Source organism: Scyliorhinus torazame, chromosome 1, assembly GCF_047496885.1.
Source record: "Scyliorhinus torazame isolate Kashiwa2021f chromosome 1, sScyTor2.1, whole genome shotgun sequence".
NCBI classification, from domain to species: Eukaryota; Metazoa; Chordata; class Chondrichthyes; order Carcharhiniformes; family Scyliorhinidae; genus Scyliorhinus; species Scyliorhinus torazame.
This window is the reverse complement of record NC_092707.1, coordinates 425,608,152-425,627,202: the sequence shown is the minus strand read 5'-3', so window position 1 is coordinate 425,627,202 and position 19,051 is coordinate 425,608,152. Positions and strand designations below refer to the sequence as shown.

The window sequence follows — 19,051 nt, the reverse complement described above, 5'->3', positions numbered from 1 at the left end:
CTATAGACCGGTGAGCCTCACGTCTGTAGTGGGTAAAGTCTTGGAGGGGATTATAAGAGACAAGATTTATAATCATCTAGATAGGAATAATATGATCAGGGATAGTCAGCATGGCTTTGTGAAGGGGAGGTCATGCCTCACAAACCTTATCGAGTTCTTTGAGAAGGTGACTGAACAGGTAGATGAGGGTAGAGCAGTTGATGTGGTGTATATGGATTTCAGCAAAGCGTTTGATAAGGTTCCCCACGGTAGGCTATTGCAGAAAATACGGAGGCTGGGGATTGAGGGTGATTTAGAGATGTGGATCAGAAATTGGCTAGCTGAAAGAAGACAGAGGGTGGTGGTTGATGGGAAATGTTCAGAATGGAGTTCAGTCACAAGTGTAGTACCACAAGGATCTGTTCTGGGGCCGTTGCTGTTTGTCATTTTTATCAATGACCTAGAGGAAGGCGCAGAGGGTGGGTGAGTAAATTTGCAGACGATACTAAAGTCGGTGGTGTTGTCGATAGTGTGGAAGGAAGTAGCAGGTTACAGAGGGATATAGATAAGCTGCAGAGCTGGGCTGAGAGGTGGCAAATGGAGTTTAATGTAGAGAAGTGTGAGGTGATTCACTTTGGAAGGAATAACAGGAATGCGGAATATTTGGCTAATGGTAAAGTTCTTGAAAGTGTGGATGAGCAGAGGGATCTAGGTGTCCATGTACATAGATCCCTGAAAGCTGCCACCCAGGTTGATAGGGTGGTGAAGAAGGCCTATGGAGTGTTGGCCTTTATTGGTAGAGGGATTGAGTTCCGGAGTCAGGAGGTCATGTTGCAGCTGTACAGAACTCTGGTACGGCCGCATTATAGGAAGGACGTGGAGGCTTTGGAGCGGGTGCAGAGGAGATTTACCAGGATGTTGTCTGGTATGGAGGGAAAATCTTATGAGGAAAGGCTGATGGACTTGAGGTTGTTTTCGTTGGAGAGAAGAAGGTTAAGAGGAGACTTAATAGAGGCATACAAAATGTTCAGGGAATTGGATAGGGTGGACAGTGAGAGCCTTCTCCCGCGGATGGAAATGTCTGGCACGAGGGGACATAACTTTAAACTGAGGGGTAATGGATATAGGACAGAGGTCAGAGGTAGGTTCTTTACGCAAAGAGTAGTGAGGCCGTGGAATGCCCTACCTGCTACAGCAGTGAACTCGCCAACATTGAGGGCATTTAAAAGTTTATTGGATAAACATATGGATGATAATGGTATAGTGTAGGTTAGATGGCTTTTGTTTCGGTGCAACATCGTGGGCCGAAGGGCCTGTACTGCGCTGTATTGTTCTATGTATCCACCTTGCCAGCTCACCCCTGGTGCCGTGTGACTTCACCTTTTGTACTAGTCTACCATGAGGGACCTTGTCAAAGGCCTTACTGAAGTCCATATAGACAACATCCACTGCCCTACCTGCATCAATCATCTTTGTGACCTCCTCGAAAAACTCTTATCAAGTTAGTGAGACACGACCTCCCCTTCACAAAATCATGCTGCCTCTCACTAATACGTCCATTTGCTTCCAAATGGGAGTAGATCCTGTCTTGAAGAATTCTCTCCAGTAATTTCCCTACCACTGAAGAAAGGCTCACCGGCCTGTAGTTCCCTGGATTATCCTTGCTACCCTTCTTAAACAGAGGAACAACATTGGCTATTCTCCAGTCATCCGGGACATCACCTGAAGACAGTGAGGATCCAATGATTTCTGTCAAGGCCTCAGCAATTTCCTCTCCAGCATCCTTCAGTATTCTGGGGTCGATCCCATCAGGCCCTGGGGACTTATCTACCTTAATATTTTTTAAGACGCCCAACACCTCGTCTTTTTGGATCTCAATGTGACCCAGGCTATCTACACACCCTTCTCCAGACTCAATATCTACCAATTTCTTCTCTTTGGTGAATACTGATGGAAAGTATTCATTTAGTACCTCGTCCATTTCCTCTGGCTCCACACATACATTCCCTTGCCTATCCTTCAGTGGGCCAACCCTTTCCCTGGCTACCCTCTTGCTTTTTATGTACGTGTAAAAAGCCTTGGGATTTTCCTTAACCCTATTTGCCAATGACTTTTCGTGACCCCTTCTAGCCCGCCTGACTCCTTGCTTAAGTTTCTTCCTACTTTCCTTAGATTCCACGCAGGCTTCGTCTGTTCCCAGCCTTTCAGCCCTGACAAATGCCTCCTTTTTCTTTTTGACGAGGCCTACAATATCACTCGTCATCCAAGGTTCCCGAAAATTGCCGTATTTATCTTTCTTCCTCACAGGAACATGCCGGTCCTGTATTCCTTTCAACTGACACTTGAAAGCCTCCCACATGTCAGATGTTGATTTGCCCTCAAACATCCACCCCCATTCTATGTTCTTCAGTTCCCGCCTAATATTGTTATAATTAGCCTTCCCCCAATTTAGCACATTCACCCTAGGACCACTCTTATCCTTGTCCACCAGCACTTTAAAACTTACTGAATTGTGGTCACTGTTCCCGAAATGCTCCCCTACTGAAACTTCTACCACCGGGCTGGGTTCATTCCCCAATACCAGGTCCAGTACCGCCCCTTCCCTAGTTGGACTGTCTACATACTGTTTTAAGAAGCCCTCCTGGATGCTCCTTACAAACTCTGCCCCGTCTAAGCCCCTGGCACTAAGTGAGTCCCAGTCAATATTGGGGAAGTTGAAGTCTCCCATCACCACAACCCTGTTGTTTTTACTCTTTTCCAAAATCTGTCTACGTATCTGCTCCTCTATCTCCCGCTGGCTGTTGGGAGGCCTGTAGTAAACCCCCAACATTGTGACTGCACCCTTCTTATTCCTGATCTCTACCCATATAGCCTCACTGCCTTCTGATATGTCCTCCCGTAGTACAGCTGTGATATCCTCCCTGACCAGTAGCGCAACTCCGCCACCCCTTTTACATCCCCCTCTATCCTGCGTGAAACATCTAAATCTTGGAACGTTTAGCAGCCAATCCTGCCCTTCCCTCAACCAGGTCTCTGTAATGGCAACAACATCATAGTTCCAAGTACTAATCCAAGCTCTAAGTTCATCTGCCTTACGGGCAGCACGGTGGCCTTGTGGATAGCACAATTGCTTCACAGCTCCAGGGTCCCGGGTTCGATTCCGGCTTGGGTCACTGTCTGTGCGGAGTCTGCACGTCCTCCCCGTGTGTGCGTGGGTTTCCTCCGGGTGCTCCGGTTTCCTCCCACAGTCCAAAGATGTGCAGGTTAGGTGGATTGGCCATGATAAATTGCCCTTAGTGTCCAAAATTGCCCTTAGTGTTGGGTGGGGTTACTGGGTTATGGGGATAGGGTGGCGGTGTTGACCTTGGGTAGGGCGCTCTTTCCAAGAGCCGGTGCAGACTCGATGGGTCGAATGGCCTCCTTCTGCACTGTAAATTCTATGATAATCTATGATTACCCGTAATACTTCTTGCATTAAAACATCTGCACTTCAGGCCACCAGACCCGCTGTGTTCAGCAACTTCTCCCCGTCTGCTCTGCCTTAGAGCCACACTGTCCCTATTCCCTAGTTCTCCCTCAATGCTCTCACCTTCTGACCTATTGCTCCCGTGCCCACCCCCCTGCTATACTAGTTTAAACCCTCCCGTGTGACACTAGCAAACCTCGCGGACAGGATATTTATTCCTCTCCAGTTTAGATGCAACCCATCCTTCTTTTATAGGTCACACCTGCCCCGGAAGAGCTCCCAGTGGTCCAGATAAAGGAAACCCTCCCTCCTACACCAGCTGTTTAGCCACGTGTTTAGCTGCACTATCTTCCTATTTCTAGCCTCACTGGCACGTGGCACAGGGAGTAATCCTGAGATTACAACCCTAGAGGTCCTGTGGCCATTTCATTTGTTTAGCTACCTTCTCAAATGAAATGAAAAAGGCTTCCACTTCCTTCTCGTCAAACCTTGGCAATGCTTGGACATATTTAAATAGATTCCCACCAAGCCTTCGACTATGACGCTCTTTCTCACTATCCTCATCACTATGATCCAACTGTCCGTTTCCCTTTACGTCTGCCAATTTTAACTGATTGTCATGTTTCATGGCCATTTTCTGAAGTTCAAACTCCCTCTCTTTATCTTTTTCCCTGATCTGTATCTCCCTTTCTTTTTGTTCTGCTAGGGCTATTCTTTCTTTTCTCCTCTCTCTCTTTCTCTTTCCTCTCTCTCTCTCACTTTTCTATTCCAGCCGCTTTAGTTCTTTCTCATGTTCCATTTGTTTAATTTGCAACTGAATTTTTGCCATTTCCAATGAGTCAAACTCTATCTCCGGCAACTTTAAATGCTTAGCCACCGCCATAATTACCTCATCTTTTCGCATTTTGTCAGGTAATGTTAACTGCAATGTTCTTGCCAAATCTAACAGTCTGCTTTGCGTTTCTGTCCGTAAAGTACTATGTGTGACATTCTCCACCCCCAAAAACTTCTGAACCTCTGAAAGAGCCATTGTTCACAACACTCTCCCCACTTAAACTAAAATACCACACCGGAAAAGCAACAATCCTTCACTGTCTTTAAGTTCACAAAAGCCAATCCAGTAGATAAACTTTTAAAACCCCTAGAGCCCCCAATTGTTATGGGCGAGGCTTTTCAGAACCCCAAAATGTATCATGGAGTTCAACCAACCCCTCCCTTTAATGGATTTTGTTGCTTTTCCGAGCACACGGCTTTTTCCCTAGGTGTGGGATTACAATTATGGACATGTGGGTTTTTAAACACAAAACACTGTTTATTCCATGAACTCAACTTAACATCTTAAATAAACATCGGATCCCTTAACACCCCTTACTTCAAAGATAACTCAGAAAATATTGCAACAGGAAATAATTCCTTAAAATGTTCCTTCAAACTTCCAAGAGAATTAACACCTTTAAACAGAATCACATCAGGTTAAAGGCTTTACGTTAAATTACCCAAATGATCCAGAGATAGTCTTACATGGCAGAGATCAGGCTCACTGCAAAACACAGACACACACCCAGCTCTTTTCCAAACTTCTCAAGCTGCTGTCTCAAACTGGCTTTCTCCTTTTAATCAGCTCACAGCAAACCAGCCAGGCACTTTTCAAAACTGAAACTTCAAAATGGCTGAACTGAGCTGAGCTCCACCCACTCTCTGACATCACTGTTTTCTTAAAGGTACATTGCTTACGCATCCATTTCTTTTTTTTAAAATATATTTTATTGAAATTTTTTTCCCTGAGCAACATTTTTCCCGCTTACAAAACAAGCGAAACGATAACAGTAACAAAACAGAAATGTTTAAACTTTTTAACAATAATAATAATAGTAGTAATAATATACAAGTAACAAAACCTCGTACTCTATTGACCTATACTCAACTGCCTCCCCCCCTCCCCCCCGGGTTGCTGCTGCTGGTCATCCGTCTTCCCTCTAACGTTCCCCTAGGTAGTCGAGAAATGGCTGCCACCGCCTGGTGAACCCTTGAGCCGATCCTCTCGGGGCAAACTTTATCTGCTCCAGTTTAATAAACCCCGCCATATCATTTACCCAGGCCTCCAGTCCGGGGGGTTTCACCTCCTTCCACATGAGTAGGATCCTGCGCCGGGCTACGAGGGACGCAAAGGCCACGACATCGGCCTCTTTCGCCTCCTGCACTCCCGGCTCATCCGCTACTCCAAATAGAGCTAACCCCCAGCCTGGTTTGACCCGGGCCTTCACCACCTGCGAAATCACTCCCGTCACTCCCTTCCAATACCCTTCCAGTGCCGGGCACGCCCAAAACATATGTGCATGGTTTGCCGGGCTCCCGCCACACCTCCCACATTTGTCCTCCACTCCAAAGAACCTGCTCAATCTTGTCCCCGTTATGTGTGCTCTATGTAGCACCTTAAATTGAATCAGGCTAAGCCTGGCTCATGAGGAAGAGGAATTTACCCTGCTTAGGGCATCAGCCCACATACCCTCCTCTATCTCCTCCCCTAATTCTTCTTCCCACTTTCTTTTTAGTTCGCCCACCGACTCCTCCCCCTCTTCCCTCATCTCTCGGTAAATCTCTGACACCTTGCCCTCTCCGACCCACACCCCTGAAAGCACCCTGTCCTGTATCCCCTGTGTCGGGAGCCGCGGAAATTCCCTCACCTGTTGTCTCGTAAACACCCTCACCTGCATATATCTCAAGAAATTCCCCCGGGGTAACTTATACTTTTCCTCCAGTGCTCCCAAGCTCGCAAAAGTCCCATCTATGAATAAATCTCCCACCTTCCTAATTCCCAACTGGTACCAGCTCTGAAATCCTCCATCCATTCTTCCTGGGGCGAACCTATGGTTGTTCCTGATAGGGGACCCCACCAGGGCTCCCCGCACCCCTCTCTGTCGCCTCCACTGTCCCCATATGTTCAGTGTTGCCGCCACCACCGGGTTCGTGGTGTACTTTTTCGGTGAGAACGGTAGCGGCGCCATCACCAGCGCCTCTAGACTCGTCCCTTTACAGGACCATCTCTCCAGCCTTTTCCACGCCGCTCCCTCACCCTCCATCATCCATCTACGTATCATTGTCACATTGGCGGCCCAATAATAATCTCCCAAGTTCGGTAGTGCCAGTCCTCCTCTGTCCCTACTGCGCTGCAGGAACCCCCTCCTTACTCTCGGAACTTTCCCTGCCCACACAAAGCTCGTAATGCTCCTATCTATTTTATTAAAAAAGGTCCTGGTGATTAAAATAGGGAGACATTGAAATACAAATAAGAACCTCGGGAGGACCATCATCTTAATTGCCTGCACCCTTCCCGCCAGCGATAAAGGCTGCATGTCCCACCTCTTAAAGTCCTCCTCCATTTGTTCTACCAGCCGTGTCAGATTAAGTCTGTGCAAGGTTCCCCAGCTCCTAGCGATCTGAATCCCCAAGTATCGGAAGTTTCTTTCCACTTTCCTTAGCGGTAAGCCTTCTATCTCTCTACTCTGGTCCCCTGGATGTATCACATATAATTCACTCTTCCCCATGTTTAACCTATACCCCGAAAATTCCCCGAACCTCCTCAAGATTCGCATAACCTCTATCATCCCCCCCGCTGGGTCCGACACGTATAGCAATAGGTCATCCGCGTATAACGAGACTCGGTGTTCTTCTCCCCCTCTAGTCACCCCTCTCCATTTCCTGGAGTCTCTCAGCGCCATGGCCAGAGGTTCAATTGCCAGCGCAAACAACAATGGAGACAGCGGGCATCCCTGTCTTGTTCCCCTATATAATCGGAAATACTCCGATCTATGTCGACCTGTAACTACGCTTGCCGTTGGTGCCCCATAAAGTAGTCTAACCCAGCGAATAAATCCGTTCCCAAACCCAAACCTCCTTAACACTTCCCATAAATACTCCCACTCCACCCTATCAAATGCCTTCTCTGCGTCCATTGCCGCCACTATCTCTGCCTCCCCCTCCACTGAGGGCATCATTATCACCCCTAATAGCCGTCGCACGTTAACATTCAATTGTCTCCCTTTTACGAACCCTGTCTGGTCTTCGTGCACCACCCCTGGGACACAGTCCTCTATCCTCGATGCCAGTACCTTTGCTAACAGTTTGGCGTCCACGTTCAATAGTGAAATAGGTCTATAGGACCCACACTGCATCGGATCTTTGTCCCTCTTCAAAATTAGCGATATCGTCGCCTCCGACATTGTCGGGGGTAGTGTCCCCCCTTCCCTGGCCTCATTGAACGTCCTCGCCAACAACGGGGCCAACAAGTCCACATATTTTCTGTAGGATTCCACCGGGAACCCGTCCGGCCCCGGGGCCTTCCCTGCCTGCATGCTTCCCAGTCCCTTAATAACCTCGTCCACCTCAATCGGCGCCCCCAGGCCTGCCACCGCCTGCTCCTCCACTTTCGGGAACCTCAATTGGTCCAGGAACTGCCGCATCCCCTCCTCTCCCTCTGGGGGCTGAGACCTATACAGTTCTTCATAAAAGGTCTTAAACACCTCATTTATCTTTCCTGCCCTTCGCATGGTGTCTCCCCTTTCATCCCTAATTCCTCCTATCTCCCTCGCTGCTGCCCTCTTTCGCAGTTGGTGCGCCAACAGGCGACTAGCCTTTTCCCCATATTCATACCTCCTCCCCTGTGCCTTCCTCCACAGTACCTCCGCCTTTCTGGTGGTCAGAAGGTCAAACTCGGTCTGGAGTCGTCTCCTCTCCCTGTACAGCTCCTCCTCCGGGGTCTCTGCAAATTCCCTGTCCACCCTTAAAATCTCCCCCAGTAATCTATCCTTTTCCTTGGCCTCTGTTTTCCTTTTGTGGGCCCCAATCAAAATCAGCTCTCCTCTGACCACCGCTTTTAGTGCTTCCCAGACCACTCCCACAGGGACCTCGCCGTCGTCATTGACCTCCAGGTATCTCTCGATACACCCCTCACTCTTGCACACACTCCCTCATCCGCCATCAGTCCCACATCTAATCGCCAGAGTGTTCTCTGCTCCCTGTCCTCTCCTACTTCCAGGTCCACCCAATGTGGGGCATGATCCGAAACCGCTATGGCTGAGTATTCAGCTTCTTCCACCCTAGAGATCAACGACCTTCCTAGAACAAAAAAATCTATCCGGGAGTACACTTTATGGACGTGGGAGAAGAAGGAATACTCCCTAGCCCTGGGTCTAAGAAATCGCCATGGATCCACTCCCCCCATTTGGTCCATAAACCCCTTAAGTACCTTGGCCGCTGCCGGCCTTCTTCCAGTCCTTGAGCTGGATCTATCTAGCCCCGGGTCCAGCACCGTATTGAAGTCCCCTCCTAAAATCAAATTTCCTGCCGCCAGGTCCGGAATACGCCCCAGCATCTGTCTCATGAACCCCGCATCGTCCCAATTTGGGGCATACACATTAACCAACACGACCTCCATTCCCTCCAGCCTACCACTCACCATTACATATCTACCTCCACTATCTGCTACGATGTTCTTTGCTTCAAATGCTACCCGTTTCCCCACCAAAATGGCCACCCCTCTGTTCTTTGTGTCCAGTCCTGAGTGGAACACCTGTCCCACCCATCCTTTCCTTAGCCTAACTTGGTCCGCCACCTTTAGGTGCGTCTCTTGGAGCATAACCACGTCTGCCCTTAGTCCTTTCAAATGCGCGAGCGCTCGGGCCCTTTTTATCGGCCCATTCAGGCCTCTCACGTTCCACGTGATCAACCTCACTGGGGGGCTACCTGCCCCCCTCCCGTGTCGACTAGCCATTACCTTCCCTAGGCCAGTCCCATATCCCGCCTCCGCGCTCCCGCTCGCTCCCCCAGCGTCGCATTCCGCCCCCGACCACCTTCTCTTTAGCCATTTCCTTTTGGATTTCCGCAGCAGCAACCCAGTTGTCCCCTTCCCCCCTCCCCTCCCCGCTAGATCCCTATCTAGCTTGATTGCTCCCCCCATATCACTTCCGTAAGTCAGCTGACTTCAACTGACCCCGGCTACTCCTGCTCGCTCCTCGGCCCCCTCGGTGTGAGGGAACTCCCATCCGCCTTGCGCCTGTTTTCCCGCCTTATTCTTTCTGGTGCGGGAACATCCCTTTACCTGTCGCGCCTCTTATGGCGCAGCTCCCTTTCCCCTCCCCCTCTCCTTCCCCATTCTCTGACTATGTCCCGCCTCTCCCCCCTCACCGGCGCCCACATTTCCCCAGTGTCCCCCCCCTTCCCTGTTTACTTCTCGCTTAACTTTCACCATCCCATTAACAAAAACAATAATAACAACAATAACAGTTCCCTGCAGCATCAGTCCCTCAGTTCCGGTCCAGTTTCTCTTCATTGATGAAGGACCATGCTTCCTCCGCCGTCTCGAAATAATAGTGTCTTTCCTGATGCGTGACCCATAGTCTTGCCGGCTGCAGCATCCCAAACTTCACCTTCCTTTTGTGCAAAACCTCTTTGGCTCGGTTGAAGCTCGCCCTCCTTCTCGCCACCTCCGCACTCCAATCCTGGTAGATCCTTACCACTGCATTCTCCCATCTGCTACTCCGCACCTTTTTAGCCCATCTCAGGACCTCTTCTCTGTCCTTAAGGCGGTAGAATCGCACGATTATCGCCCTCGGTGGTTCTCCCGCTTTTGGTCTTCTCGCCGGGATCCGATTTGCCCACTCCACCTCCATGGGGCCCGCAGGGGCCTCAGCACCCATCAGTGAGCTCAGCATCTTACTTGCGTACGCTCCACAGTCCACTCCTTCCACACCCTCCGGGAGACCTAGTATCCTAAGGTTCTTCCTTCGCGCTCCATTTTCAAGGGCCTCAATCCTGTCAGCACACTTTTTATGAAGTGCCTCGTGCGTCTGAGTCTTGACCGCCAGGCCCAGGACCTCGTCCTCAATACCTGACACCTTCTGCTCCACCACGCGAAGTTCAGTCTCCTGGGTCTTTAAAGTCTCCTTAAGCCCCTCAATTGCCTGTAACAACGGGGTCATTACCTCCTTCTTCAGCAGGTCCACGCACCGTCTCACCACCTCGTCCTGCTCAGGCCCCCATGTCACCTGTGGTTTCTCCGCCGCCATTTTGTTCCACTCCCTCTGACCTTCTGGCTGCAGATTCTTCTGGCTGCAGCCGCCGCCGCCGGTTTTTCCCTCCGTCTTTCGGGGGGGACTCCCTTCCCTCGCGCCTCGCACCGGGTTTTACGGCCGTCCAAGTCCCCGTTGGGGCTCTTAAAAGAGCCCGAAGTTCCGTCGGAGCTGGAGCCGCCGAAACGTGCGGCTAGCTCATCCCTGCCGCAACCGGATGTCCCGCATCCATTTCTTAAAGGCACTCTTGCATGACATTAACAAAGAGATTGAGAGTATGCTTAAACATGGCATAATTGAAGTGGGTTGCAACCAATGGAGCTCACCCATAGTGATGGTACCTAAACCAGACGGTACCCAACGGTTGTGTGTGGACGACAGAAAGGTTAATGCAGTTTCAAGAATGGACTCTTATCCTATCCCACGTTTAGAGGACTGCATTGAGAAAGTGGGACAATCAGCTTTTATTTCCAAATTGGATTTACTTAAAGGTTACTGGCAGGTACCTTTATCCGAAAGGGCAAAGGAGATTTCCGCTTTTGTGACTCCAGATGGTATATACCAATTCAAAGTTATGCCATTTGGCATGAAAAACACCCCAGCCACATTTCAACGGTTAACTAACAAAGTCCTTTCAGGATTACCCAATTGTGTGGTATACATCGACGATCTGGTAATTTTCAGCCAGACATGGACAGAACATTTAAAACATCTGATGGAGTTATTCGATCGACTTCTGGAGGCGGGTTTGGTGATAAACCTAGCCAAAAGTGAATTTGGAAAGGCCCAAGTCACTTTCCTTGGCCATACAATCGGACAGGGTCGACTGGTCCCACGGGATGTGAAACCAACAGTTATTGAGGAGTTTCCGATACTCTCGACACAATGGGAAATAATGCGATTTCTTGGTATGAGTGGATTTTACCGGAAATTTGTACCCAATTTTAGCAGTGTGGTCGCTCCACTGACGGACTTGCTCAGGAAGCGTAACAAATTCCAGTGGACAGCGGAGTGTCAACAGGCATTTGACGGCCTGAAGGCTGTGTTAACCACTGCTCCTGTGTTAGTCATCCCAAATTATACCCAACCATTCAAAGTGGCTGTTGATGCGAGTGATGTGGGCGTAGGTGCGGTGCTTCTACAGGACGACGGCAAAAGGCTAGAGCGGCCTGTTGGCAATTTTTCAAAGAAATTGAATTCTCACCAGAAAAAGTATTCGACGATCGAGGAGACTTTGAATTTGGTGCTGGCTTTGCAACATTTTCACATTTATGTGACCAGCAATCCGTCTGACACAATATATATACTGATCATAATCCGTTGACATTTTTGGAGGGATTCCGGAATAACAATGCGAGGCTGTTTTGCTGGAGTTTATTGTTACAGCCATTTCATTTAAAAATAGTACATGTGGCAGGGCGAGAAAACGTGATAGCCGATGCTTTGTCACGAATGTGATGAACAGAAGCAATTTCAGTTGGAGGAAGACAAACAAAAAAAGAATGGACTATATTACACCTTTTTGCATGTGTTGTTCTTTGAAATGAAAATGCATATTTACTGTGTGCATGTCTTAAAGAATAGTGAAAAGGTGAAAAATGAGACCATCTTGAAGTTGAAAGTTTACTTTTTTTTCTTGGGGGGAGGTGTCATGTGAGAGTACCTTTAAGAAATGGGTGTTTATAAATGGGTGTGTATATAAATATCTGTAGTGAGAGTACCTTTAAGAAGTGGATGGAGCTGTTCTGTCTGTCAGCTTTTTACTTTCGTTTGAGGCTGTTTGCTGCAGGGTGTGTTTTAGTTTCATTTTCAGAGCTGGATAGCTGCAGTCACAGCCAGAAGGTGTATGAATCTCGCTCTGTAATTTAAAGACTGTAAATCGATCCTGGTGATTTAAAACTAATAACAGTAATGACTTTAACCTGTTGTGCTTCTGGTAAAAGGTGTTTTAAGTCTTATGGATGTTGAAAGGAAAGCTTACAGGATTACTTAGTGTTGTAGTCTTTGGGGGTTGTATTTGAATTAATAGTTGCTAAGATGTTCACTGTATGTTTTAAAAAGGTTAACTTGAGTTCATAGAATAAACATTGTTTTGCATCAAAAAAAACTTTTCCATTTCTGCTGTACCACACCTGTTGAGTGGGCTGTGTGCTCCCCGTACCACAATCTATTAAAAGTTGTGGGTCAGGTGAACTCCACGATACACTTTGGGAAGCTCCCTCTACACTGTCCCCATCAAACACTCCCAGGACAGGTACAGCACGGGGTTAGATACAGAGTAAAGCTCCCTCTACACTGTCCCCATCAAACACTCCCAGGACAGGCACAGCACGGGGTTAGATACAGAGTAAAGCTCCCTCAACACTGTCCCCATCAAACACTCCCAGGACAGGTACAGCACGGGGTTAGACACAGAGTAAAGCTCCCTCTACACTGTCCCCATCAAACACTCCCAGGACAGGTACAGCACGGGGTTAGATACAGAGTATAGCTCCCTCTACACTGTCCACATCAAACACTCCCAGGACAGGTACAGCACGGGGTTAGATACAGAGTAAAGCTCACTCTACACTGTCCCCATCAAACACTCCCAGGACAGGTACAGCACGGGGTTAGATACAGAGTAAAGCTCCCTCTACACTGTCCTCATCAAACACGCCCAGGACAGGTACAGCACGGGGTTAGATACAGAGTAAAGCTCCCTCTACACTGTCCCCATCAAACACGCCCAGGACAGGTACAGCACGGGGTTAGATACAGAGTAAAGCTCCCTCTACACTGTCCCCATCAAACACTCCCAGGACAGGTACAGCACGGGGTTAGATACAGAGTAAAGCTCCCTCTACACTGTCCCCATCAAACACTCCCAGGACAGGTACAGCACGGGGTTAGATACAGAGTAAAGCTCACTCTACACTGTCCCCATCAAACACTCCCAGGACAGGTACAGCACGGGGTTAGATACAGAGTAAAGCTCCCTCTACACTGTCCCCATCAAACACGCCCAGGACAGGTACAGCACGGGGTTAGATACAGAGTAAAGCTCCCTCTACACTGTCCCCATCAAACATTCCCAGGACAGGTACAGCACGGGGTTAGATACAGAGTAAAGCTCCCTCTACACTGTCCCCATCAAACACGCCCAGGACAGGTACAGCACGGGGTTAGATACAGAGTAAAGCTCCCTCTACACTGTCCACATCACACACTCCCAGGACAGGTACAGCCGGGGTTAGACACAGAGTAAAGCTCCCTCTACACCAAAGTTTTTCAAACTCAGGGTTGTAACCCACGGTTGTTTGGAGGGCGCGGAGCCATCAGTTGTAGTGTTCCCAAAAGCTGCGATCGGTTATAAGCTGGCCGGCTGTGGGCAATTCCGGATTGGTCGTGGAGTTTGAGGGGATGGCACGAGGCTGAGCTGTGTGGTGGTCATGGTGAGGAGTGGGGCGGACAAGCATCCACGTTGGCACACGATGCTAACACTGGTGGCCCCAGCTTGGAGCTTCGCTCTGATGCTCGTCTTGTGCGCTGATCGGTTCGCCCCTCGCTGAGCGGCAGTATGCGACTTGCGGCTCCGCAGTCAATGTTTAACGTCCGGCAGAACATCCGCTTGCACTCCCACGACATGAAATACTAATCGGGAAGTGGTCTGCAGTCTGTGACTGGGGTGGGTGCAGCTACTGGACAGTGAGTTGGAAGCCAAGCCAAGCTTCTCGGCGAGGAATACCGATCAAACGAGGCCAGTCAATGCGGCTGACACCCGTCAACACTGGAAAAAAACGCCAGTCATAGAACATTACAGCGCAGTACAGGCCCTTCAGCCCTCGATGTTGCGCCGACCTGTGAAACCACTCTAAAGCCCATCTACACTATTCCCTTATCGTCCATATGTCTATCCAATGACCATTTGAATGCCCTTAGTGTTGGCGAGTCCACTACTGTTGCAGGCAGGACATTCCACACCCTTACTACTCTCTGAGTAAAGAACCTACCTCTCACATCTGTCCTATATCTATCTCCCCTCAATTTAAAGCTATGTCCCCTCGTGCGAGACATCACCATCCGAGGAAAAAGACTGTCCACCCTATCCAATCTTCTGATCATCTTGTATGCCTCAATTAAGTCACCTCTTAACCTTCTTCTCTCTAAGGAAAACAGCCTCAAGTCCCTCAGCCTTTCCTCATAAGATCGTCCCTCCATACCAGGCAACATTCTGGTAAATCTCCTCTGCACCCTTTCCAATGCTTCCACATCCTTCCTATAATGCGGTGACCAGAATTGCACGCAATACCCCAAATGCGGCCGCACCAGAGTGTTGTATAGCTGCAACATGACCTCATGGCTCCGAAACTCAATCCCTCTACCAATAAAAGCTAACGCACCGTACGCCTTATTAACAACCCTCTCAACCCGAGTGGCAACTTTCAGGGATGTATGTACATGGACACCGAGATCTCTCTGCTCATCCACACTGCCAAGAATCTTACCATTAGCCCAGTACTCGGTCTTCCTGATATTCCTCCCAAAATGAATCACCTCTCACTTTTCTGCATTAAACTCCATTTGCCACCTCTCAGCCCAGCGCTGCAGCTTATCTATATCCCTTTGTAACTTGTAACATCCTTCCACACTGTCCACAACTCCACCGACTTTAGTGTCATCTGCAAATTTACTCACCCATCCTTCTACGCCCTCCTCCAGGTCATTTATAAAAATGACAAACAGCAGTGGCCCCAAAACAGATCCTTGTGGTACACTACTAGTAACTGGACACCAGTCTGAACACTTCCCATCAACCACCACCCTTTGTCTTCTTCCAGCTAGCCAATTTCTGATCCAAACTGCTAAATCACCCTGAATCCCATGCCTCCTTATTTTCTGCTGTAGCCTACCATGGGGAACCTTATCAAACGCTTTACTGAAATCCATATACACCACATCAACTGCTTTACCCTCATCCACCTGTTTGGTCACCTTCTCAAAGAACTCAATTAGGTTTGTGAGGCACGACCTACCCTTCACAAAACCGTGTTGACTATCTCTAATCAAATTATTCCTTTCCAGATGATTATACACCCTATCTCTTATAAACCTTTCCAAGATTTTGCCCACAACAGAAGTAAGGTTCACATAGTTACCGGGGTTGTTTCTACTCCCCTTCTTGAACAAGGGGTCAACATTTGCTATCCTCCCGTCTTCTGGCACTATTCCTGTAGACAAAGATAACTTAAAGATCAAAGCCAAAGGCTCAGCAATCTCCTCCCTAGCTTCCCAGAGAATCCTAGGATAAATCCCATCCGGCACAGGGGACTTATCTATTTTCACACTTTCCAGAATTGTTAACACCTCCTCCTTATGAACCTCAAGCCCTTCTAGTCTAGTAGCCTGAATCTCAGTACTCTCCTCGATATCATTGTCTTTTCCTGTGTGAATACTGACGAAAAATATTCATTCAGCACCTCTCCTACCTCCTCGGACTCCAAGCACATCTTCCCATTACTGTCCTTGACTGGCCCTACTCTTACCCTAGTCATCACTTTGTGTCGCCAGGGAGTAAGCACTTTTGCTGAGAAAGGAGACGGAGATGACTTGAATGTTTGGACAGTGCAATGCGTTGTGTACCTTATGTTGCCCTATTATGTATTTTATTTTATTTTCATGTACTTAATGATCTGTTTGAGCTGCTCGAGGAAAAATACTTTTCACTGGACCTCGGTACACGTGACAATAAACAAATCCAATCCAATGGAACCAGTAAGAAATATTTGGATTTGGATTTGTCATGTGTACCGACGTACAGTGAAAAGTATTTTTCTGCGAGCAGCTCAAACACTTCATTAAGTACATGAAAAGGAAATGAAAGAAAGTACATAATAGGGCAACACAAGGTAAACAATGTGGGCTGGTCTAGCGCAGTGGGCTAAACAGCTGGCTTGTAATGCATAACAATGCCAGCAGCATGGTTCAATTCCCGTACCAGCCTCCCCGAACAGGCACCGGAATGTGGCGACTAGGGGCTTTTCACAGTAACTTCGCTGAAGCCTACTTGTGACAATAAGCGATTATTATTATGTAACTACATAAATACTGGCATCGGATGAAGCACACAGGGTGTAGTGTTAATGAGGTCAGTCCATAAGAGGGTCATTTAGGAGTCTGGTGACAGTGGGGAAGCTGTTTTTGAGTCTGTTCCTGCGTGTGCTCAGACTTCTGTATCTCCTGCCCGATGAAAGAAGTTGGAAGAGTGAGTAAGCCGGGTGGGAGGGATCTTTGATTATACTGCCCACTTTCCCCAGGCAGCGGGAGGTGTAGATGGAGTCAATGGATGGGAGGCAGGTTTGTGCGATGGACTGGGCGGTGTTCACGACTCTCTGAAGTTTCTTGCGGTCCTGGGCCGAGCAGTTGCCATACCAGGCTGTGATGCAGCCCGATAGGATGCTTTCTATGGTGCATCTGTAAAAGTTGGCAAGAGTCCATGTGGACATGCCGAATTTCCTTATTTCCTGAGGGAGTATAGGCGCTGTTGTGTTTTCTTGCTGGTAGTGTCGACGTGGGTGGACCAGGACAGATGGTTGGCAATCTAGGAATTTGAAGCTGTCATCTCCACCTCGGCCCGTTGGTGCTGACAGGGCATTGTGACATTGCGAGTGTTTCACCAATTACTTCATCTCCTCTAAAGTCATAGTTTGTAAAGTAAAAACAAGATTCTACTTTTTTTATGCTTGTTTGAATTTCTCAAGAAATGAGAATATATTTAAAACAAAGTTTGTGTCCGCTACAACAGGTCCACAGCAGACACCATCTCCATGGCCCTGCACTCTACCCTGGAACATCTAGATAACAAAGACACCCATGTCAGACTCCTATTTATCGACTGCAGCTCAGCCTTCAACACCATCATTCCTACGAAACCCATCTCCAAACTCCGTGGCCTTGGCCTCGGTTCCTCCCTCTGCGACTGGATCCTGAACTTTCTAACCCACAGGCCACAATCAGTAAAGATAGGCAACACCTTCCCCACGATCATCCTCAACACCAGCTGTGTCCTCAGCCCCCTACTATACTCCTTATACACCTATGACTGTGTGGCCAAATTCCCCTCCAACTCGATCTTCAAATTTGCTGATGACACCACCGTAATGGGTCAGATCTCAAACAATGACGAGACAGAGTACAGGAATGGGATAGAGATTCTGGTGAACTGGTGCGACGACAATAATCTCTCCCTCAATGTCAACAAAACGAAGGAGATTGTCATCTACTTCAGGAAGCGTAGTGTAGAACATGCCCCTGTCTACATCAATGGGAACGAAGTAGAAAGGGTCGAGAGCTTCAAGTTTTTAGGTGTACAGATCACCAACAGCCTGTCCTGGTCCCCCCATGCCGACACTATAGTTAAGAAAGCCCACCAACGACTACTTGCTCAGAAGACTGAGGAAATTTGGCATGTCAGCTACGACCCTCACCAACTTCTACAGATGCACCATAGAAAGCATTCTTTCTGGTTGTATCACAGCTTGGTATAGATCCTGCTCTGCCCAAGACCGCAGGAAACTACAAAAGGACGTGAATGTAGCCCAATCCATCACGCAAAGCAGCCTCCCATCCACTGACTCTATCTATAATTCCCGCTGCCTCCGAAAGGCAGCCAGCATAATTAAGGACCCCACGCACCCCGGGCATACTCTCTTCCACCTTCTTCCATCAGGAAAAAGATACCAAAGTTTGAGGTCACGTACCAACTGACTCAAGAACAGCTTCTTCCCGACTGCATCAGACTTTCGAATCGACCTACCTCGTATTAAGTTGATCTTTTCTCTACACCTTGCTATAACTGTAACATTATATTCTGCAGTCTCTCCTTCCTTTCCTATGTACGGTATGTGTTGTATGTACAGCATGCAAAAACAATACTTTTCACTGTATACTGATACATGTGACAATAATAAATCAAATCAAATCAATTCAAAGGATGCACCTGTTCAACTGAAATTGTTTTAATTTTTAGCAGGTGACATGGGAGCACAGTGGTTAGCACAGTTGCTTCACAGCTCCAGGGTCCCAGGTTCGATTCCCCACTGGGTCACTGTCTGTGCGGAGTCTGGACATCCTCCCCGTGTCTGCGTGGGTTTCCTCCGGGTGCTCCGGTTTCCTCCCACAAGTCCCGAAGGACGTGCTGTTAGGTGAATTGGACATTCTGAATTCTCCCTCTGTGTACCCGAATGTGGCGACTATTTTCACAGGAACCTCATTGCAGTGTTAATGTAACCCTAACCCTTGTGACAATAATAAAGATTAAGTCATAAACTTGGAAAAATCAGTTATTGGAAATAAAGTTTCAAAATAAAAAGGCCGGTCGTTTAAATACGAATGATGTTCCCCCAGAGGCAGCGGGAGAGAAGGTCACATACACCGGTGCCACGCACCCACATACACCGGTGCCACGCGCCCACATACACCGGTGCCACGCGCCCACATACACCGGTGCCACGCGCCCACATACACCGGTGCCACGCGCCCACATACACCGGTGCCACGC

At 48.4% G+C, this 19,051-nt stretch overlaps 1 protein-coding gene across 1 annotated transcript in view; it reads left to right on the top strand.

Moving 5' to 3' along the window:
• emilin1b (elastin microfibril interfacer 1b) overlaps window positions 1-18,767 on the top strand; it is a 224,383-nt gene extending 205,616 nt beyond the window's left edge. Inside the window, exon 7 of the mRNA XM_072515555.1 lies at window positions 17,297-18,767. Within this exon, the coding sequence (XP_072371656.1) occupies window positions 17,297-17,349 (53 nt within the window). The 3' untranslated portion in view covers window positions 17,350-18,767. The remainder of the gene's footprint in view (window positions 1-17,296) is intronic.
• The last annotated feature ends 284 nt before the right edge of the window (window positions 18,768-19,051 follow it).